The 24398-nt window shown below is 40.6% G+C and overlaps 1 protein-coding gene across 9 annotated transcripts in view; it reads right to left on the reverse strand.

Moving 5' to 3' along the window:
* MCF2L (MCF.2 cell line derived transforming sequence like) overlaps positions 1 to 24398 on the reverse strand; it is a 152942-nt gene that overhangs the window by 109210 nt on the left and 19334 nt on the right. For 2 of the 9 annotated variants that reach the window (XM_088160151.1, XM_088160149.1), the window contains exons 1-2: positions 22575 to 22714; positions 15865 to 15991 (exon numbers count right to left, since the gene is read on the reverse strand). The exons of 4 other annotated variants lie outside the window; for them this stretch is intronic. In XM_088160151.1, the coding sequence (XP_088016277.1) occupies positions 15865 to 15916 (52 nt within the window). In that variant the 5' untranslated portion in view covers positions 15917 to 15991; positions 22575 to 22714. Of the gene's footprint in view, positions 1 to 10819; positions 11059 to 15864; positions 15992 to 22574; positions 22744 to 24398 lie in introns of those variants that run through there. 3 more of the 9 variants (XM_088160153.1, XM_088160148.1, XM_088160147.1) reach the window with 2 other exon arrangements.

A 24398-nucleotide genomic window follows, 5' to 3' on the forward strand; every position in this document is an offset into this window, starting at 1 on the left:
TCTTTCACATCTAACATAACTTTGGCTGCCTGCTGACAGAAGCAGCTGAGGTGGAAAACAAGACCAGGTGACAGCCCCAGGTATCCAGGTTTACACAGAGCCATTGCTGGCAGACGCCTCCCAGGCTGCCTGCGATGGGACGGGCGCTGCTGTGCCCTGGGCTCCCACCCTTGCCGTGCCCTGGCTTTATCAGGGGAGGAGATGCACAAGCTCTGCCTTGCCCTGCTCCCTCCCATCCCACCTCACTTCTAGGAAAGGAAACCCAGGTGACTGAGCTGGGCAGGAGCCACAGCTGGACTCTCACCTCTGCAAGCAGTGGGCGAGACCTGCCAAGAGATACCGTGGGGAACACACCCCTTACTCTCCCAAACAAGAACAACTGCTTGAAGACCACTGGCAGTACCGTGCAGTGATGTGCCTGACCTTATTTCTGCTGGGAATGTTCCTCCCTCCCTCCCTCACCAATTCCACCACGCTTGTCTGATGTTTCCTTTTCTGCTGTGTCAAATACAGATAACGTGTTACTCGAGGCAGGGATCTGTCGAGAGCAGTTTGGCTCATCAGTGAAAGGTTTGGCAGGCTGTACGAAAACTGGAGCAGAGCAAATGACCAGCCTTTAAAACAAACACAATTTCATTTATTCATAGCTTAATAACTTACTAATTCATTGCTTAATGTGTTATTAGCAATTCACTTTAAAATCAGGCTTTGACCCTCAAAATTCCTTTCTAAAGGCATAAATAGTTAAACTAAGTTTCTTCCCTCCTCAATTACCAATGCATTGATAATTTTTGTGAGGTCTCCAGCACTAATGATGTGCTATAAAATCAAACCTGACACTTCTAATAACTTTTTCCTGAGTACTTTTAAACTCCAGTAAATTGCAGCCAGAGCAGCTGCTTGTGAAGCACTCTGGTCTCAATGGGATGAAGGGGCCCTGAAGGACAGGGTGGCCCTTGCAGTCCCAGACAGGCTGTAGGGCAGGGTCTGTGGAGAAACAAGATCTGCAAAGCCCCAGCACAGCACCCAGCGTTGCCCTGCTCCCTGCACACGAGAGCAGCACACAGGTGACAAGGCTTGTGAGAATCCCCCGAGCCTAATGTGCAAAAATACCTCCCTGTAAGGATAACCCACAGCTGATCTGCTGCCAGGAGCAGGAGGCAGAGAAAAGGGGTAGGAAAGAGAGAAGATGTATTCCTCTTGCCTCCTTTTCTTCCACAAGTATCTTTAAAATTGAATGCTACAAACTGCATTTGTTGCAATTTAATGACACAGGTGTAGCTCTCTGTACCAGCCATGCATCACATGTCTCACATTCAGGGAAACTTGCAGACTGGCTGTCAAACCAGCCAGACTGCTGGTCCAGGGTGGTGGTGATACTGAGTGAGTGGGAAGCTCCTCTGTCTCGTAGCACTGCCTGCTCCTGCTTTCCTTCTCAGACAGGATGCACACCAAAGAGCCACCAGCCATGCTGCAGCTCAGGGAATGTCCACGTGCAGAAAGTCAGGAGCTACTTGATGGGAAAGGATGGGAGAGGAGCTCCTGAGGGAATGTGGGGAAACAGGAGGGGCTTCTCTGCAATCCAAGTGCCAAAAGGTAACACCCACATCCCTTCCTGCCTTGGCAGTCGCACATCAGGGCTGTCTCAAATACCTTTATTTCCCTTCTAACTCCTCTTGGATCTCTCTAAACTCTAGCCCTCCTTTGGGGATAAAATTGAAATCCCACCTCTTCCCACCAGCTCCAATAAATGTTTCCCTGCAGCACTGTAAGAATGTCAGGCAGCCTTTACTGAATTCAGCACTAGACCATTATCCTAAAAGAAGCATTGTGGGGTTAGAGGGTGTTTAAATACAGTATCAAATAAAACCTGCACTAATTGCTCTGTTTCCATGTTTTAAAAGGCATGTGGTAGGATGCTGCAAAGTTTCTTCCTGATTTTCTGAAGGCAGAGTGGGAACTGTTAGTACTACTTTAACTTGGGTAATTGCTAAGCACACCTTTTGCAAAAATTAGCAATGTAGCATTTAAGGTGCATCTTTACTCTCCTTATACAAAATTATGGTGCTCTCTGTGCCACCCAGACCTTTTCAATTCCATTAGATCTTCAAAAATGTAAACAATTGCTTTGAAAAACACCTCCCACTGGCACACTGAAATAATTCATCTTCTGTCTTCATGTAACAACAGAGAGAATCTGTTTCTATTAATATCCCTCTCCTGCTCCAGGCTTTGTGGTCTCAAAGAAATTCAGGTACACAATTTTCAAAGGAATTGACTTTGAAACAATGATGGCACTGAAGTCAGATGCAGATTGCAATGTCCTTGAAAGGCAAGTAAAGCACGAGATGGGAGTGAGAAACACTGAAGAGACTCAGTAGAAGGAAATCAAGGAAGTATGGAATTAGAAGGCTAAAAATTCTGTGTGTTGGATTCTATTTTTTCTTACATTTACTTCTCAAGTGATTTATCTGATGTGGAAAGGTCCTTTTTTTTTTTTTCCTGTCAGCTGTTGATAGCATTTTGAAAGCCACTAACAACTTTGATGACTTCCTTTTGGTCCCTCCAGCGCACTCAGATGCTCTTTACCTTCAAATCTCTTGTATCTGAACTCCAGCCTACGTCCCACAGGTCACTTGCAGCCCCAGCAGCTGTTGCAGAACAGAACCCAGAAATGGAATTTTTGACTGTGGCTGTCCTCAAAAAAACCACCTGTGCCAGGATCACAGTAAATGTCTGGGTACTGAGCAGACTGGAGCTATCTCATAATTAGAGCCTGGCATGTACTCAAGCATGAATTAAGTAATGATCATGAATTTTCATCACTCTCGTGATTCTGTGAATGTAGGTCATATTCCATCATAACTATTGAACATAAAGCTATTGTTTTTCAGACAGTGCATTATGGAGACCCAGCTTCATGTCCTACTAAATACCCATCTATGAGCAAAACATCCAGAGAATCTTTTTATATCACCTCATTTCTGCCAGCTTTTGGTTCTTATCCAAGCTGCATAACCAAACACACCTGTTTTGCTTCCTTAGCCCATATTTCCCTTTCTCCCATTGCCAACAGTTCTCAAAGTAAGCTGGAAAAATTTCTTCCCCAAACACAAACAGGCTTTTTATTCACTTTGTTTCACTGAATGTTTGGTGGGAACTTTAATTTTAAGTATTAAAACAAGAATAGAGTATTTTATATAAATGTACTTCGTGATTACAAATATGCTAAAAGGCTGAGTAAAGCGCCTCAAAAAAGTGAAATGCAAACTAAGAAAGTATGAAGCTTCCTTTTATAAATCTATTTGGTAATAACAACCAAGTTCCAGACTCAGCTGGAAACTGAAAGCAAAAGTCAGCAGAAGAATTACCTGGTGTTTGGAGAGAGGAATTCATGTATGCATCAACAAGAGGATACAAGATGGGTAAATTTCGCCCTCCCACACCCGAGACACCTGCCGGAGAATTCAGGCACTTCTCAGAGCCAGACAGGGAATCAGAAAAAACCACTCAGCCTTCACCTCACCATATGAATTACCAAATGACTGCAGTAAATCTGAAAATTGCCAATGTTAAGATAACGGAAAGAGAGAATAACCAATTCAATTCCAAATATTCCACAGCAGCAGGATACAGAGCCATAAAGAACATTTCGGTCTGGCAGGGCCTTTCCACAGCAGCTGCTTCAGCAGGCATCGTGCCTGCAGTAACACATGCAAGGTAAACACGGAAAGAGGAAACAAATCAGTCACACAACACACTGGTTCATTTGGTTCATGGGCCAAAACCTGATACAGACTGGTTTTACAAACCTCTTGTTCAAATGCTGCCATGTGACATGAGGGAACCTCAAATGACCAGCTAAGTAACATAGGGAGAGAAAACCAGCAGCCCAGGACAAAACAGTGACCAAGGGAAACGACTGTCCATCCCAGAAGCCAGATACAGCAGTGTTTACAAAAAAGGCTGCAATTTATCATTTGATATTTTTAAATGTGTATTCTCACCATTTTCTATTTATATAAATTATCTTGGTGTTTCATATGCAAAGCCACCTTCCCTTTAAATCCATCAGATGATAGGCAGGAATTGAAAGAAAAGGAAGATACATTTCTGGCTCAACAAGAATTGAGACTTTAAAAGAACTAGGACAGTCACTTCTCAGTGAAAATTTTCTGCCTGCCACATGAAATGCTGAAGGCAGAAAGATTTTTAGTAAAACTGTCACTTAGCGAATGCCTCAAGCACAAGAAGGGTGACAGCACTTACAGCCCCTCAAGTAACAGCACAGGTGAAAAAACAGGAGCTTACTTATTGCACAGCAGTGCAGTTCTCAACTTGCCAAATACCTGTTTGCCCAGATTATCAATTTCAAAAAGGCTGGCTGCTGCCAAGCAGCATTACACACTGAAATCTTCAAAACCTAGCAGCACCATGCTGCACTGTGCTTTATAAGCTCACCACAATTTGAGTGCCACATTCTACTGCTTTGCCCTGTGTCCACAAAGGGATTTAAGTGCCTAAGGCACCATCACACTGACTCCTACCAAGCTCAAACACCATCAGCCTTCACATGAAGGTAACATTTGGGGATGGCTATCACAAGGCTTCTCCATTTCAGCTTTCTCCCATGCTGAAACTCACAGCCAGTTACACCTTTTGTGTGACCAAGTTTAACATTTCTTCATTGCAGCAAGGGTTTCATTGTGTCCCACTCCCTGCTGCCCCAGGGAGCCATGTGGGAAGCTCAACAGCCAGCTCCATGCCCCCAGAGCACCACAGCTCAAACACCACTTCCCATCATCATAAAGAAATTCAAAGCGTTATTACAAAAACTCAAAAGCCACAAAAAGAAGAGCAGAGGCAGACTGAGGATATAACTAGCATCCAAGACTGCTGTAAATAAGGGAATCTTTCATCTAAAACTGCCCACTCAGTGCAGGAAGTCAAGCTCCAAGGTGATGATTCCATCTCTACCTGCACCCAGGTAGAGTATGTGCTTAGGCTGACTGTTCCACAAGGCATGAGGAGGCTGCACCCATAGTGCTGTTAAAGGCAATATTAAAGGCTGGACTTCCAGACAGTTTGCATCACCACAAAGCTGCATTCCTATGTGTGGTGAGCCAAGTGTCTCATGCTTGAGCTATGTAGTTGTGGGGATAAGTAACTAGAGAGAGGTCAAAATAGCTAACACAGTACTCAGGGTTAACTCAAGAGACCTAGAAGTGATTAATCCATATAACAGCATTTAAGACCCTGTTCTTTCTGTCCAAAATGAGAGCTGCTACTTAATGGGACAAGACAAAAGAAACAGTGGAACTACGCCAAATATTGTAAAACAGCAGGTTCAAACTTCCAGCTGAAATGCAGTGTTTCAGGTACTGAAAAACCTTAAGAAGTTGTTGGAACTGACACACAAACAAAAAAATCTCAAGTAGCTGGCTTGATCTTCTTCATTAAATGAAAAAGTTAGCAACTCAAATGTCTCCTACTCCCAGGTTTTGGCCAACACATCAGCTTAGAGCAAACACCTTGAAGACAGCACAGCCTGTGTTACATGCAGACACTCCATCCCTGCTCTGAGCTGTTCCTTTTCTGCAGAAGTTCCTTGTTATTTGATATGCACAAGGTAATCTTGCAGCTTGGCTCTCTGTGGTTGGAAGCGTGGCAGGCAGCTGTGCCAGGCACTCCTGCCAAGAAAATATTCTGAGACACCATGGTAATAAAAATGCATCAAAGGAAAAGGCTTTTTTATTCTCTCATATCACTAAGTACTTAAATCCAGGCAGGGCTTTCCCGGCTCTGCAAGCTTTAAGTATATATACCCAAAGTCCATAAACTGAAAAGGAGACTGACAAATATGAACCCTGCAATCCTCTGAAAAGCCATTCTAAATGTGCTATTTTTGGATATGAAGTCAGTAATATTTTTTTTTTTTTTGGGGGGGGGGGTGGAGGGGTTGTATGTAAAAAAAAATAAACCCTATTGTGATTAAATGTTTTGGGACACAATCTTTATGCAAGACTAGCTTGATTAAAAATAAAATGTAATCAACCTAAAGGTGGATCAAAATATTTCTCCTGAGATTCCCAAAAAGGCAGCCAACTCCTTTTAATAGGGACGATTCTGTTGCTATCTCTGAACCTTACTCCCACTAATTTCACTAGATTCAGCTGTTTCAGTAGTAAAATAAAGAGTTTGGTTTAGGCCAGAACATGCTAAGAAATGGATGCCATGCAGGTGCTCCCAGGATCCATGACAGTGCATCCTCATAGAAAATATGATCAATCCACTCCTAACTGCTTATGGCTGTTCAACTGCAGCTCCCACACTTAAAGTTTTAAACCTCATGTCAGGAAGGGCATGCCTACTTTTGGTACTTTCAGCAGAAAAGCTGAAACAAAGGGCAAGCAAGTAAATACCAGGCAGAGGCATTCCCCACAACCACTAAAGGCTACCTGGGTGCAGTGGATGTGCCAACAACGTGCAGGTTTCAGAGCTCTCACATGGATCTCTCCAGCTCTACCAGCTACACAGAAAGCTGACAAAGTTGCCAAGTAGTAAATCAATGCCTTCATGCTCAGACCTGCCTGCTTGCCAAATTAACAGAAGCATACAGAGCACTCTGCCACATGGAGAAAGATTTTTTTGAGTTCCCAAAGTTGAAAATCAAGCAAACCAAGGACAGAAGCTACAAGGGTAAGAAAAAGCAGGCAAGCTCACAAGAGTAGGAAAGGGGAGGACACATAGAACAGGTCCTTCCAGCTGCCCACAACTTTAAAACGTCCCTTCAGTATGCCTGAGGAAGTTCCTGTTTGTTCTTGCAATAATCCAACTCACCCCAGTGATTCTGGGTACTTGGAGATGGTGTGTGAGTCCCTTCCTCCCACATCTGTGCCTAATTTGTCAAGACAGGTGAGCCAGCCTTCAAAACTTCAAAAGCCAAGAACTGAAAGCCAGGGAAATGTAATGTAAAGTTTGGGCCCAAACTGTGAATAGGACTGAAAAGTGACTGAGGCCGAAATGGCTATGGGATGCTACCTGTACTTAAAATACCAGCACTGCATATATATTTACTGAGGAACCACATGTTTTCCTTCTTTGGTTTGCAGATGTTTCTTCTTTCTGCAGAGCATTAAAATTGTGTTTGAGGAGAGGAAACAGATGGTAGCTGCAATAGTGGCCCTTTTCCAAGGTGGAAAGAAACCATTATAGTGGGGCTTCCACAAGCTTAAGGCTGAGAATGTCAGATTTGTATTGCCTGTTTGCACGGATTAGACAACACATCACTGCAAAGCTTCCAAATGATGCAAATGTGGGGTAGGGACTGACATTGAGAGCTGGTGCCTGAACACTGTTTCTGTGTCAGTCAGAGCAAAGGGAGTCCTAAACAGAATCCCCAGGGCAGTCAGTGATATGGATAATCCATGAGGTCCCAGGTCAGAACTGTTTATCATCTCAGGCTTCAACCTCTGAGCTACTGTTCCATGGAGAGGGGAAGTCCTGTCCATAAACAGAAATTTGTGGAAGAGGGTTGAATTTAACACAGCAACAGCACTGAAAAAGAAGAAAAATAAAAACTACACCCAAAAAAAGGAGAAATTATGCCATTATCCATCAAAACAAACACAGAAAAATAGGATTTTGTTTTTTAATATTAATAATAATTTCACCTTTTTTTCTGAAATAACCCCAAAACTCTAATGGAAAATAAGATAACATAACCAGAGAATTTATTTAAATTATTTCTACCTTTTATGGATTTATATCAGAACAGCAAAAACAATTTGTCTGGTCATCCAAGTCCAGGTGGCCATTTGAAAAAAGGAAAGTGGCTGGGAAGACTGAGGAGCATATCTGGGAAAAAATACAAGAAGATGCCATGAGAACATCTTTTACAGTTGTTAGGAAAGTGTAGAGCACAAGGTTATTTTGAACTGTGGAGCAAGAGTCAGAACTGGAGATAATATTAAACTAGGGAGCATGAATCTGGAAGCCAAGAATGTGCAGAAGGAGAAGATCATGTATCTGTAAGGTGTTGGAGAGTGAGGTGAAGGTGAAGAAGATGAGAAATAATCAATCAAAGCTTTGCCAGAGAAAGCCGTCTGGATTTGTGAAATGTGGCAGAGGAAGGCACTCGAGGGACTCAGTGAGAGGATCACTCGCTGCTAAGAGAGTAAGGAGAGGTCAGTAACTTACCATGGGGGCTGGGAATGTGAGTAAATCAGAATTTGGTCAGAGCAGAGGGAGCAGGACCTCTAAGGCAAGTGCTGGTGTGGCAGTGAGGGATGAGTAGCCCAGAAAGGTCGTGTGAGTGCCAGACTGACACAGGGGACTCTTGCCAGTGGGAAAGCAGCCAGAGGCACAAAGACAGAACAGTGAAAGATTACAGACACACCCAGACTTACCATTCCTAACCTCAGGCACTGGGAGATGCTAGGCTGGGAGCTGAGCTACTCCAGCCTTCCTGGCCCCGACCCAGTCATAGGAATGACCAGTGCACCTCAGAAGGTGGAAGGACTTTCCTTCTTAACATACCCCCTTCTCTCTGTTTGGTGCACAAGGGGTTTAAAATTCCTCTTCTGACTCAAAAGTTTAAAATTACCTGTGATAAATCTCAGCCTGCCTGCAGTATAATTCAGGAAAAAAAAATGCAATCTCAGGAAGAAGAGCAGTTTTTTTATTTTTTCACCTAGAATCCTACAAAGGAGAAAATCTCTCGATGCCTGAAGGTGGATATCTGTACCAGGCGGGCGAAGCCAGGGAAACCTCTGCATTTCAATTACTCCTGAGCACGGAGCTATTGAAAAAGTCTGAACATGATCTTGGGCTGTTAAGGAAATCTTTGCTTACAAAAGGTTTCTGAATCAAGAGAACTGCTGTGAAGCCAGACAGAGGATAATTAGACCCAAGGACAGTGCACAGCCCAAGAATGGGAGACAGCGACAGAGAAACTGTCTGAGCAACCTGACAGCAACAAGGGAGGGAGGGGGTGAAGGAAAAAGGAAACCTGAAACAATCACCTATAAATACAACCACTGGCTCTATAAAAGAGCTGCCTTTGGTCTGAGAACACCTGCACAAGGATTATAACAGAGAGGAAAAAAGAGAAGGGGGAGGAGAGGGACCAGCTCAATCACATGAACATGAAATTGGCTGTAAAGTAAAGGCTGCTTTTTCTTTTTTTATTTTTTTTCCTTTAAATATGAAAGTTTAACAAGCTAAAAACCAGCACATGGCCAGAGCTGCCAGCAAGTATGAAAACAGCATCTGGAGCTGCTGGTGACTTACATGAAGGTCACAGTGTACCTGCAGCAGCACAGCTGAGAGACAGGCAGTGTCACAGGCAAACCTCCCTCTCCTTCAGTTCAGGAAGAAAAGGCTCCCACATTCCCAACCAAATCCACCATACATTCTTAAAAATTATCTTGCCTCAAAAAAACTAGATCAACATTTTCATGGGAGTGGAAAAAGTAATGTACAAAATACTAAAATAAACTGCAACAGAGAGTATGCCATAGCAAATATCAGCCTGGCTTTCTTCTTAAGCATTCAGAAAACCAAAACAGGAAATGAAACAGATATCTAGATATTTTATAAAGAGATGTTTTGAAAATAGGAAGATAATCAATAAGAAAAACAAGGAAGGTGAAAAAATAGTGTGTATGTGACCTTTACTTTAATGCTTGTCAGATCAAATCTTGTTTCTCCCCCAAAAAATGTTGTTAAGAAGGTAAAATACCTTTTTTCCCTACCCAGGGAAACAGAGGCAGCTGATCTGTTCATTCCATATTTGTCATTTAATCTATGTGTTCATCAGACCACAGCATCAGCCATCTTGCTAATTATCTCCTTCCACCACATGGAAATTGAAAAAGATGAAAAAGTCACCCTTAGGAAACAGAAGACTAGGAAAACGGGAAGATAAATTCCAATATTTGGTACTGCAATGAATTATACCTTATAATGTTCTGTATACCTTAATGTTCTGTATTTTCAAATCACTGTTTTGCCTCACATGACAAGATGCAAGACTTCTGTGATCTGTCAACCAAGAATAAAGGGCAAACCAGTTTCAAAGGATGCAAAAACCACCTCTCTTGTCTTTCCAGGTAACTTTTTATTCTGAAACACGTTCACATCTCTGCATGAGCAATAACCAGGATAACACTCCTAAATCTAATCAAAGATCACCTCATTGTGCACTGCTTCTTAGTTCTAGTTTTGAACACACAAGCATTTACATTTTCAACAAATAAAACAATCTCAGAAATTTCCATAATCTTTCTACAGTGCTAAAACATTTTAGCAGATCTGCTCTAATTTTTAATCTATACAGATGTAAAACTACATTTACCACGATTAATTCATGCAACTCTTCATTCTCGTGGAAGCGCAATTTAGATCCACCCAAAATATGAGCTTACAGTGCTTACAGTTAGCTGAGCTGTTCACTGCTTCATATCAGACCCGTTTCTCTAGAGAAATCTGTAATTCCCCCAGTTTAGGTACAGCTGAGTCAGATAAAAAGGGAATCAAGACCCATTCAGAGTATATGACTGGGCTAACAGTTACCCAAAACTCCTCAAAAAGATGTTTAAAGCATGCTTCAGGAAGAACATAACACTAAAAAATTGTTAATTAGTGTTAATATCAACGAAAGTTTAACCTGCTGACAAAAGCTCTTAATGTTTTCTTTCCTATTAATGAGAGCATGCATAAAGAAAGCTAGTCAGATTGCCAGGATTTTCTGTAAATCCCACAAAATCACTAACAGCATCCACACAACACATTATTTAAGACCAGCAGCTCCTCCTACCAGCACACTGGGAAACCGCATTTAATCTTTGCATCAATTCTTCTAGGGCCATTTCTTCAATTTTCAGCCAGCATCTCATTCTCAGATAAAACAAAAAGAATCCACAGCAAACATGCCCCCCCTGCTCAAGGATTAAAGGAGGCAGGGGGGGAAAAATCCCCGACCCAGCCCGCTACAGCAGCGCTCCGCAGCCGCGCATTTCAATCGCTCCGCACGGCTCCGCTCGAAGGCACAAAGGCGGGGAGGCAGAGCCCACGTTCCCTGCTGGCAGCGCCGGGCAGCCGGAGCCGGCAATGTCCGTGACAGCAGCACCGCTCCCAACTTCTGTCCCCTCTGCCGACGGTGGCTTTGCCCGCAGCGGAGCCCTCAGTGGCCAGCAGGGATGCGGAGCCAGCCCTCAGTGGCCAGCAGGGATGCGGAGCCAGCCCTCAGTGGCCAGCAGGGATGCGGAGCCAGCCCTCAGTGGCCAGCAGGGATGCGGAGCGCTGCGGAGCCGAGGCGCGCCCGGCGCTGGGAAGGCTGCGCTGCATCCCGCGGGAGCAGCCCCAGCTCGCAGAACGCCCCATCCTCACCCACGTGAACGCCGGGGCTCCCCCACCTTCCTTTCCTGCCAGCTCGCTGCCAGGGTGAGCAGCTGGGAAGGAAAATGCCTTCCCGCTGACAGCACCAAGAAGATCCCGCTCCCGCCAGCCCGCAGGGTGCCCTCGCGTTCACTTTGGAATGGTCATTTTTGAAGGCTGAGCACTTTCAAACTTCCTTTAAACGTTGTCGAATTTCCTTTAAACACAGCTGTCTTCTGGATTCTTTAGAGGAGTTGCTTAAATGTTGTGCCACAGCAGTCTTATAACTCTGTGAAATCTGTATTCCCACCTTAGGCAAAGGGGTTTTAGAGCCAGGCTCTATGGACCCCTCAAGGTGTATGGCAACAGAACTGCTGCAGAAAGCAGTCAAGAAAACTAAACCTCATAACCAGTAACCTTCCACTTACAATAGAGGGTCCAGTACCACTGGGAAACTTTCAGGGACACAGAAAGATCTACAAGACTCAAAGCAGTACAATGCTTCTCCATATAACGGCTCCTCATAATTGATTTTCACTGCATTTATACAGACTGTCCTACAAGTTTGAAACTATGATGCTTTTAATACTTTTTTTTCAAAGACCATCTTGATGCCTACTACATCTCATCGTTGGCAGGTTTTTGCTGATGGTCAGCTGAATTCCCCCACTCTTCTAATAATCCTATTGGTCTTATCCTAATTTTTAACCAAAATTAAAAATTATCCATGGCTAAAAGAAAAAGGGTTGGTTTTTTTTTGTTATGTTTAAAAGGACTGAGCTGTGTTATTTAAGATAATTTTCTACAGATTGCATACAGCAGGTAAAAACAGCAACCCTTCCAAGGGAAATAAGTGGACACCTGTGATGAATTGTTCCTAACTCAACAATAGCATTAGAGAGGACATGAACTCAAAAAAAGTTTTTAAGAGGACCCATCAAACTATCTAGGTTTCCTCTACCAATAAAATTAACTTAGATAATTCATTTACTACATTAATTCACATTATTTCTACTCAAAGTATGACAGGACCACAGCATCTCCATCTATCAGACATGACTAGAGCCATATATGTTTCCATTTCAATATTAATAGAAATGACAAAATCAAGTCTTCAGTCAAGCTTTTCCATAACAAAATATTACCACTGACACACAGGATCTGTAGGAACTTTGAATGCAAAAAGTATTTTGTTTCTGTGACTGTCATTTGAGACAGCATTTATGCCAAGGAACAAGTGATGAGCAGCAAGACCACAATTACCAGACCAGGCTCTTGTCATTCTAGTGGTGGCCCAAGAGGAGCAAATACATGAGAAAAGGTGTGCAAGTCTGCAGGTGCACTTGGATAGCTGAGGCTCATTATCAAACAAAAGCTGTGTGACCATATTGCACCCACAGACTGCACAGGGAGAACTCCAGATGTCAGATAATCAATGGGATTTGTTAGTGCAGCAAGTTAAGGCATTTTTGCATATGCAGAACAGCAAAGTTCTCTTGTAAGATTATGCTGTTTCCTGGTGCAGCAAACATATTCATTCATAAGCACCTACTGCAAGAGAAGATGATAGTTCAATCCCAGATTTCCCTGAGTATCCTGCCTCAATTCAATAGGCATTTCATGTTTTCCATGGAGAATCAGCAGACTGCTCAAGCTTCCCATATATCAAAGGTCCATCTTTCCATGAAGTTTCTCAGTGAAATAACAAATGAAAAGGAAGACAAAAATGTAGCAAAGAAGTTTACCACGTCAACCAGTCAACTTTCAGAATCACATAATAACTTATACTTGTGCAAAATGAATGGAGAACCCTAACATGTTAGCTAAAACCTCAGTTACACCGACAGTATCACTTTATATATACTTTCTACACCTTCAAACAAATCCCAAACATGCAAGATATCAGCAGAGCATCCACGTGAAAGGTTTAGTTAGCTGGACTGAAAGTTAGTTTACCTAAAAGTGGGTTATTAGTAATCATGCACTTGTTTAATCATGTTCATTCATGGAAATCAGGCCTTGTCTTCCTGAGTAAGAAGCTTTGGCATAGCTTCTCTACTTAATGAAACTGATCCTTAACCAAACTTAAAGATCCTTAACCAAATGTGGGATTACAATCTCTGCTCGTTTGACACAGGCTCATCCATGGTTTCATGAACAACCTTGAGTCAGACTAAAACAGACCTTAAACTAATTAAAATCCACTCTTAATAGGAAGACTAAACTGATCTTTCTTGCAACATGAAGCAATCCAGTATCTGACTGTGAGCTATGTAAGGAATCAAAACAGTCCTGAAAATACAACATGACTATATCTCAGGGAAGAGCTACTGCAGTTTTCATTCTCTTGAAGTTTTTACTTGATCCCTACACCCCTTTAGATTATGATGACAATCATGTTATGGAATTAAACATGCCATTTCAGTCCCACACATCTCATGCCTAATTAAAATTTGATAGTCAAAGAACTGATGCCCAGTTCTAGCATTGAGAGTCTGTAAATACAATAGGAAATGTTGTCATTTTTCAGATATAATATGATTATTTAAAATTATTTTTTAAATTAAAAACTCAAGCTGCTTCTGGAATTCTGATTTTTAACTTTTGTTAATGTATTACCTTCAGCAAAATATCTTCACCAGTCCCTGCTGCAACAGAGGAATTCATAAAGAAATTTGAGGAGTACACAGCCTTTCAGTTCAGTCTTAGATGTTTAAAATGCATTTGAAATATTTTTTGTCAAATGGTCTGTACTCCTGTTTCTTTCAGTGAAACTGTAAAGATAATAAGAAAGGCGCAAATGTATTTCAGAATTTAATCAATCAATTTCCATGGCTGCATGGGTATATTTGACCGGATTTGTATTGACTTTTTTCTAAATTTCTATTAGATTTGAAAGCCTCTACAACATTATTTTTCCTTCAGTTCTCTATTTTACTCTGGTTACGGCTGTAGTCTTCAGCAAATCCTGTTCAAACACAGCAACACCACACACCTTTTATTTCCAAACAGTTTCACCCAAATAGGATTACTTAGTTTTTCAAGAAATTGTGGCTATTTTGAAAATGTTCCAGAAGTAACACATGTGCCGGAGTCATGCTGGTAACCACAAGTCATTAACATATAATCATGTATTGAGTTTTGCTTGAGCAAAAGATACTTTCTACAATTTACCTAAAGATTTCTCTGCTAACTTTACATTGATCTCTGTAACATCAGTCATCAGTGAGTTCCAAAATTTAATTATGTGCTGTGTGAAAAACTGTTTTTGTTTAAACTACCTTCCTGGAAGTTTTCTGTGTGCCCCAGTTTCTCTTTTGTGAAGCAGTGGGAAAAAAAAAAACAAAAAACAAGCCCAAAAACTCCCTACAGGAAATAAACACTCTCTTTTCACATCCCCAAGCCATTCATGACTATACAGACTGCCACTGTAGGTGATATTATGTCTCCTCCAATTGCCTGTTTTACAGACAGAAAATTTCCTACACTAATTAGTTCCTATTTGTATAAAACCAACCCCATACCTCTGACCACCTTCACCTCCACGTACACAAATTGTACTCCAACAAAAGGAACAAAACTGGACATGGTGCTCCAGAAGCAGCAGAGCAGAGATTACTCAGTGACATAAGGATTTTGTTGTTCTCAGTTTCCCTCTCAGCGGTTTGTAATGTTTTGTTTGCCTTTCAGACCAACGCTGAATGCCAACGGAGATGCTGCTGTTTTCAGGGAACTACCCACAGCCAGTCAAGGTCTCTCAGTGAGGGAAACGGCTTAGCTCACAGAATGGCATTTTCTTTTCCCATCTGGATTGCTTGTACAACCAATTAATTTCACCTTCACTACTGATCACTTACTTAGCACCACCAATTTATCTCCAATGGTTTGCACTCAGCACTGAATTTACTATTTTGAATAAATATTTTCACATATTTGCAAATTTTCTCTTTCCACGCTTTTTTCCATTTCCAGTTCATTTAGGATTATGTTGAACAGCTGCAGGAACCCCTGCAGAAATCCCTGCTTTTTCTCCACAAGTACCTCCCCCTCCACTCACAGAAAACCGACCAACTGACCACTAAAGCAACTCTCTATTTCTTATTTTTCAGTAAATTACTAATCCACAAGAAAGCTTCCAATTTAACCCATAGGAAGCCTAAGAGTGGCTGCAGGAAGAAAAATGATGTGTTGACTATAAAGCAGGACTACAAGAAATGAAAGCACACAGAGGTTTCCCTGCTGCCGTTTTGCACGGGCCCTGCCACGTCACTTGTGGCAGAGGGAACAGGCAGAGCATAGGGATGGTTGTGCCTGTGCAGCTGAATCCCCTGCAGGACATCCCATGCAGCTTCCCAGCGATACCACACGGTCAGCATCAGGCAGCCAAGCCCTTTTGTGGATAGCCCCACCCACCACAGAACTCTATAGACCGAGCAGTGAAGCCACAGCACCCATGGCACCACTGCAAACATAGCCAGGACTTACCTAAGCTGGGCTCCTGCAGACAGGGAAGAGACCCATTGAACGTGGTTTTCATAAATTTAGGTCCTCTCAGGTCCTACAAAAAACTGCCACATACACCCACTGCACAAGGGTGATACTGATCCCCAGCCTTAAGTAAAAGGGAAAGAAAAGGGAAACAGGACAGTTGATATGAAAGATCCACACAGAAAATGCATTTTTAACATTTCAACCTCCTCTTGGCACGAGTTCTTCCTTCATGAAGAAAAGGGATTTTTCCCTTTTATTTCCCTGAATGACTGAGTTCTCTTGGTAATCAGCCCAGTTAGGCTTTATTATGTAAAGCATCTGGGATTTGAAACTGGGATTCATAAGCAGAGATGGCAGTATTCTGGTTTTGGCAACACCTCGCTCTTTCACAAGGAGAAAATTGTTCCTAGATTCACAATCTCAAGGAATACAGAGAACTTAGCAAACACATGGAGGAAGGAGGGGAAACAAAAAATCAAGGTTTTTCTTCTTAAAACCTTGACACTCAAAGCACTCATACAAAGCCAGAGTATAGACAAGGTTCATTCATACAGGAACACAGACTAAAGAAGCTTTCAGTTGTGCAAGAGCAGCTAACAGAATAATTCCATCAAAATTATGCCTTGTTTAATGAATATATTAATTTACCAAATCTCCATCAAGTCCTCAATGTCTCCTCAACCCCAATAAATTTTTCTTTAAGAAAGTACATGCCATACAGAAGAGGTCCTGGCAGCTGCTCTCCAGGTTCCCTCATCCGGGATGTGTGACACCACCACACAGGGACTAGGCTGAGGTGACAGGCACAAGTACTTAGCAGTAGGTGAAAAGCTTCACCCTCCCCTTCCTTTTTCATTATTACTCAGGCTCATGGATGGAAAGTAGTAGAAGACAGATAAAATGCAACATATTCATCTCTATTTGATTGTCTCTTCTCCAATTTAGTCCAATCTTGTGACAATCCAACTCCCTGTACTTTCAGTCTTCCCCAAACAGCTTGCTTACGCCCCCAGCAATTGCAATCTAGCCTTTCCTTAAAAACAAACAAACAAAAAAAAACCCCAAAACACTTCTTAAAGCTTAATTTAGTTACTAACTTTCCCTATTTTGTTTCTTTGATAACCTGTGTCTCAGCTTCATGCTAGAGCAGCATTCCTCATACTGCTGTCAAGTTTTGTAGTAAGGCTCTTGAGCCTGAATTAACTTTAAATGATTGAGCAGATCATAAGTTTCAATACTTCCTAGCATAACAGGCAGGGCCTTCTTTTTCCCCAGCCTCCCTTGCTTGGATGAAATGTCATTTGAATCTCTTCTACTGCTCTGCTGTGTTTAAAGAGTACCGAGTTTCTTTGTAAGTGCCTCATTCAGATTTCTTCTTTGTCCTTTTTTGTCACATGGGATTAAGTAATCACTGCAGAGCCAACAGCCTTGAAAGAGTTTATTTAATTTAACACCTCCAGTTGCCCCTGCTCCAGCTGAAGGGTGTTCCAGTCTTTTATTTTTCTTCAGTCTGAGGAGCTAAACTATCCAGATGTGCCCACAGCTGCACTCCTCTAAAAGCAGGCATGGCAATAAATGAATGGATGTTGCCTTTTGCCAGTGCAATGCCAAGCAAGACCCTTCCTTTCTGAGTTTACTGAGATATCTTCATAGATGAAGGAAGTACTTTGTGTAGGAAATTAGGAAGACTAAGAACAGGAAGCATAAAGGTGAGCAGGGAATGAATTTGCTGCAAAAAGGAGTGATATGGAAGGAAATGAAGTATCACTGTTATTTCCTTCATTGGGGCACTTCCATATATATGTATAGTTAAAGGAAAGGCATCACAAGGGAAACTACTCCAACCCCAAAAGAAATGAAACCACAGTACTTTAAATGTAGAAAAATAAAGTAGTGGATGCCGGGGAGCTCTGGTTTCAGAAAATCAGCTACTGGTACCATGATAATTAAATAGATGGCATAGATGCAGAGATGCCACAGTCATATTCTTCCACAGACTTAGTATTATGTATGCAAATGCTGATATTAAATGGATCCAGAAAACACACAGCTTTTGTCTTCTGTTGTTAGGGTGATTTTATTTCAAAGGAAATGCTGGATGAGGGGTCAGAAAATAATTTCTTCACTCCAAAAGAGTTGGTCCAACATTTTTTTAGAGCTCAAACCTTTGAGGTCTCCTAAAAAGCATTAGGCTTTAAATCAAATTATGTGTGTGTTCATATTTTGAGTATTAAAAGTCTAAATTTTATGACATGCCCTACTTTGTAAAAATTCCTATTTCAAAAGAACAAGCTGCACACATAAAAGTTCAGCAGGTATTCCATCCAAGTCAGGACCGATTTAAAACACTCAGAAAATTTCTCTGTAACAAAAAGTGGTATTTAACTGCCACATATAATTGTTAATTTTACATACAATCAACGATACAAAAAGTACTCAGAATAAAAAAGCAGGGTTTTTTTCAGGACCATTCAATTTGATTACACAGAATAAAACTTACCCCTGAGGAACAGGCTGACAAATTTTAAGACAGATAAAGGGCTCAGTAGAAGGATGTCAACTTTAATTTGGAACTTTTTTTAAATCACAGAACCATTAGGTTGGAAAAGACCTTCAAAATAATTGAATCCAACCATTAATGCAGCACTGCCAAGTCCACCTCTAAACTCTGTCCCTAAGTGCCACATCTACACAGATTTTAAATACCTCCAGGGGTGGAATGGGATGCATCTTAAAATTTGACTGCCCTTTTCCACTTGTACATCTTCAAAAGTAGCATTCAGTGGAGCTTTATAAAAGGAAGTAGTGCAATGCTCAGGGAATGCACTGAGGACATGGGAGGATTCAGTTTGTGGCTGCTTTGGCTGAGCTGCCCACCTCTGGCAGATGTGCTGCCCCAAGGTTGCTTACCATCCCACACTGGGTGCTGCCCTCCCTCCTGGAATGCACCTCAAGCCCTCTTAAAGGACTTGGCTTTCTCTTAACGCAAAACAGGAAAATTTAAGAAATCTCAAAATAGGAAAATAATCTTTCTATTACTCATCTAGACATCTATTTTTATTAATCATCTAGAAATAGAAAAGCAATTTTCAACAACCACAAGGATATTTCACCTGCAGCCACAGAGGCCATGCCCCAAACAAGATCTCAGTCTTGCTGCAGAGTGCTCACACTCATCACAGATCTCACAATGGTGCTTTGTGTCCTTCACAACAGAGCTTGAAAACTTGTTTCCTTACTAGACCTAATGCCCTATCTATTTTAATGCAAACAATCCTAAGTAAATAAAGTTAAATTATTTTCTTATTTTTGTCAGTGGATGCTTAATACAACATCAAAAGTGGCAGAAGATTCCAGGTAGGAGAAAAATGCCTCTAAAAAACTGTTTTGCAAACAATTACAACTTTTTCATTTCTTGACAAGCAAAAATCACTATATCCAATTTTCAATAATTTTTTGGGGTTTTTTTGTTTTAATTAGGATACGAAATAGTGAATATTTTCAGATCCCCTTTATTTTCCATTTAATATTCCTCATGGAATATGGTACTTCTCAAACAAGCCAAATTAAACTGATCTTTCTTGGGAGATGGTCTGCACAAAGCCCTTAGTAGATGAGGGAAAATGACTGCTCTTCAGTTTTTAGTTACTCTGCTGCATTATGGTAAAACTATCAGAAAGAAAAATGTCATCTAGATTTCTTTATATTGTAAGCCATATCCAAACCACCATTTCATGCTTTCTTGAAACAGAAAGACTGAATTTTTGCTTCAGTAGGCTTATGGAAGTACTACTATTCATTTTCTTGAACAACCACAGTCCTAAACTGTTACTGCTTTGGAAAGAAAAATATGAGCAAGAATGTATACATTTCCTTGTTTCATTGATTACATACCACTGTTGCTTTTTCTTATTTTCCCTCTTTGACTCTTCAGAATTATTTCCAATCCAAAACAAGGATTCTCTTGTCAATGAGAAACTTAATGCAATGCTGGGAGTTTTTCACTTACTTAAAATGCAGTAAAATTAAGTGCTTTTTGATAAAGGAAGAGGTTTCATGGACTCCACTTTCAAATAATTTAAGCTTTAAAATTACGAGATACTTTTAAAAATATCACAACCATGATCAGGATCTTGTGGATAAATCCACAAAGATTAATGCAGGGGGACACACTGGCAGAGAGACACATCCCCAGAGTACAGTGCACCATTTCCTATACCAGCTCAGGAGACATTTGTTTCTAACCCTAGCCAGGTGCTGTCAGGTCAGCTGCAGAAAGTTATTGGTAATTAATCTCCAGGAGGCACCAAGAAGTGCAAAGTATCTTCAATACTGGTATTTTCAACAGCTGCTTTGTAATCATGCTGCTCTTGCAGTGTACCTGTTTCCATTGAGTAATGTCACAAAAGTTTGAAGTGAGATTTCCACAAAATTTCAGGTTTTGTATTTTGCCATTTCTCAAATGATTCAAGTTTGTTTCTGCAAAATTTTGCTCTCAGCATTCTTCTCTTTACAAGATCAGTTTCAACAAGCAGTAAATTACTCCTTCAGCTGCCAGCTCCCTCCCAGAGCCTCATCAGTGCCATGGCAAAGTCTGAATCTCTGAAGAAGAACACTTGGATCCTCTTCACCATTCCTACTTGTGTACCCAAGAGGAAGCACATTTTGAATAGTGTCAGTGCATCAGCAGAGCACAGACAAGCAGCAGGGAGAACAGGGAGGCATTATGAAATATAATTTAAAATCAGAATTCCAAAGGCAGCATAAAGAAGAGGCTTAAGGATACCATGTGCCATGGAAGGCTCAACTTGAAAATCCAGCAATAACAAGACCAATACACATGAAAGGAAAAGTCTCTTTGGCCCCTAGAGACTGATTGCATTAGCACCCCCCCTAAGACTCATTTACTTCCTTCAAAATCTCAACCAACCCTACAGGGAAAAATAAGACAGGCATTAAGGAAATGTCACTTTTGCATTTGTAGCTCTTAGCATGGCTGGATCTGTTGTTGCCAGCATTCCCTGTTACAGAAGCAAAAACCATTAAGTAACTTTGGATGGGCCTAATTTGTAAAACCAAAGAAATACATAACCATAAACAACAACTAATATTTGAAAATATGTAATCAAATACAGAAATCAGATATTCTTAAAGTATCCAAAAACTTTGCATAGCACAAAGTTACATGTATAAACTGTTATTCTACTTCATCTTTCTAAGTATCAGATTTCCCTGTCACATTATGTGCAAATGGGATTACTCTTGTAGAGTAATTACCACTGGTGCAGTGGATTGCAAGCAAAGAGCCTCAAAAGCAGAGTTTAGATCGTTTAACTTCTATTCCCTCACAGAATGAGGCAGCATGCTGTTCAGGAAACTAAACTGTTTGCTCTACAATAGAAAAAATATTGGTGTTGTCTACATTTTTCAAAGTATAAAGGCAGTAAGAAGGGGTATGATGGGATTCAGAAAACGGAACACGAATAACTGCACTGTACAAATAGTTCTTTCACTCTCCTTTTGTCCATTTCCTTTTCCCCTGACATTTGCAAGGGAGTTTTTAAAGATTAGTTTCTCATGTAAAAGACAGTATCTGCCTGCTCTCCCCACCTCAATCCCCCAGTAGGCTCAGTTTGTACACAGAGCTCAAGGATCCTTCTAAAGCAATACTAATAAGTTAGAGCACCCAAAGCAAATAGTAATAAAAGAAAGTCCATGAAAACTTCAAGTCTTTTCCAGAGAGAGCTCTTTAAAAATATATATCTTATTAATGACATTCAATATTATCTGTGGGGGAAACACAGTAAGGTCTCAGATTCAAAGTTTGTTTAATATTAATATTATGAATAAGACCCCAAATGCAAAGAGTCTAGTTACTAAAGTCATACATAATTTCATGTGCACAGCTGCCTCCATTTAGAAAGAAAAAAGAGTTTATGAAAGATTTTAAAGCCTTTTTTAGAAAGCAATCCCACCATGGAGTCACTGCCAGATGGCTATAATATTTGACAAGCTACAGACTATGTTTTGTCAACATGTGTTGTGGTTTTTTATACTGCCTAGTCTTCTCAGTACTGTATGTTATTTCCCCAATAAATATGGGAAACCCCTTTACAATCAGAAAGGCAGTCACAACTATGACTTCTACTTCATGTACTTGTGATCCTTGTACACACTGAAGCTATGCTAAACATACTCGTTGAAAAACAATCCAACTCTAACAATACTTGCTTAACAGAGTTTCTCTTTCTTAAAGTACAACAATACAGGTTTTAAATTAATTCTTTCTGGTATAATAACACAACCACACTGTTCCATAGAATTTTTTTTTTTTTTTGGCTCAAACAGTTGAAGCTAATCATAAGCATCACTAAAATCTTCTAACACAATATATGAAATCATACTCCTTTCAGAGCAAAAATACTCATCTGTCAGAACATATACAAGTATCCCATATTGAATTACTTAGACAAATAAAACCAGTGTCCTGTCAAAATTCAAAGTATGGCAAATGTACTAGCAATTCCTTTCAGCAGCTCTCTGATCTCCAACTCCAAAAAGCAGTTAAGACTTAACAATATGCAACCAATAGCACTGAGCTTTAAAAGGCAAGATTTTAAAAGTAAGGGTTCAGAAAACAAGATCCTGTAAGAAAATATTTATAGACACATACAGAGGCCATGTTTAGACTTGTAAATACCAACCTTTTGTGCAGTTTTGTCCAAAATCCAAAACATCTTGCACATCTCCTTTAATCAGATATTTTATGCAAAAAAAGCAAAAATGACACGGCATTTGAGAAACTCATGTATCAAAAGGTCCAAATGTGCATGTTAAACTCTCCTCAAATGCAGCACAATTGACAGGCTTAGTGCAGTGCATTTAGATTTTGCAGTGAACTTGTTACCAAGGAAACCAGCAGCTGCAGGTGTTTTCCCATACACAAGGGAATGAAAATTCAGCAGTAAGCTTGTCTGCTCAGTATTTTATTCACACACATTTTTTGGACTCAATAACAAACTATTTCTCAAACTCTGTTAGAAGACCAGAGTGCATTAAAAAATAATCTTAAAAACCTTCCCCTACAAATGACCTTACTGAACGGCACTTTTAAATGTTTTCTTCTTTATTCTCCTCCAGTCTCCACTCCAAAAGTGCCCTTGCTTTATCTCCTTCGAAAACCCAAAAACCGAAAACCCACCCCATGCAATGGGTTTTCATCCCAAAAAGTGCTCTAATAACTTGGCAAGGCTGCAGCTTCCAAGAAACAATGCTGACTTGGGAGGGGCTACTGGAATGCCTATTCTGATCACACCACATAGCTTTGCAAAATTGTACCATGCTACAGAGATATCACCATGACTGGTATTATTCATGCTTCTTAGGATGAGGATGAAAATACAAATACTTAGTAAAACCATAATGGAGACAACAAGGTAGAAAATCCACTTTTGATGCAGTCCTTCCATAGGATATTAAACCAGTAACTCATAATGCTTACTTCTCATTTATGCTACAAATTGGACACCCAATATATATAAACTAAAATGCAAGCACTGCATTTTTTTAAAAGTAGCCTCTTTTCTCTGAATAAGATACTGGAATATTTATAAATCTTCTGAGCTCCTAAAGCATTTTTCTACTTGTCCTCTTCCAGTGTTACTGAATCAACAGCAACATCTACTGGGCACAGGAAAGCAAGACTCAATTTCTTGGAAGAGATAAAAGGGCCAGGTACAGGAGCATATAACAATTACAGTATCTATTTCTGGATACTTTGGCATCACTTTGGCAGTCAAAAACTGTGAAACCAGAAATTAATAAAACTTTTAAATATTCATTTGTCTTCTCTTCACCTTTTCAGAAGGTAAACAAACCCAACAGAAGGATGGACAGAAGGACAGACTGACTCCTGGTTGCCTTTGGAAATGACATATTACATAATGACACATTACACCCAGGAATATTAGATGCACTGGGCTAACAGAACCAGTTGACAAGAATTCTGCCAGCAAAAGTATTCAAGTATTCTTCAAGTTCATGCAATGGAGAGTTTTATTATGAACCTTTTTGCTCTTTAAACCTATTTTTCTCTTTGTTTAACAATTACACAGATTTGCAAAATAACTAACTAACTAATTAAATAAATAAATAAATAAAGCAAACCCCACCAAAATGATACCAATCAAATGACTAAAAACCAACCAGATCAGACGAAGCAGAAACTCTTCAAAACTTCACAAAGAACAAGATGAACACATGTGAACCTAATAAATGCTCAGAACAGGGATTCCAATGAGCTTTAACACCAAAGAACTTTAACACCTTTAATGCCTAATAACATCCCATATTTGCAGTTCATATTAAAACCTACTGGGGTCTAAATTCCCTAACTAGAACACAATAACTGGAACCTTGTGGGAGGAGCACAGGACAATCCATATTTCTGACATGCTCATCTAAGCAATCCAAAGAAAATGACAGTGGGACAAGCTCAGCTTTATCCTTGTTGGTGCCCTTCTGCAGGC

Source organism: Sturnus vulgaris, chromosome 2 (assembly GCF_052056855.1).
Source record: "Sturnus vulgaris isolate bStuVul1 chromosome 2, bStuVul1.hap1, whole genome shotgun sequence".
Classification (NCBI taxonomy): Eukaryota; Metazoa; Chordata; class Aves; order Passeriformes; family Sturnidae; genus Sturnus; species Sturnus vulgaris.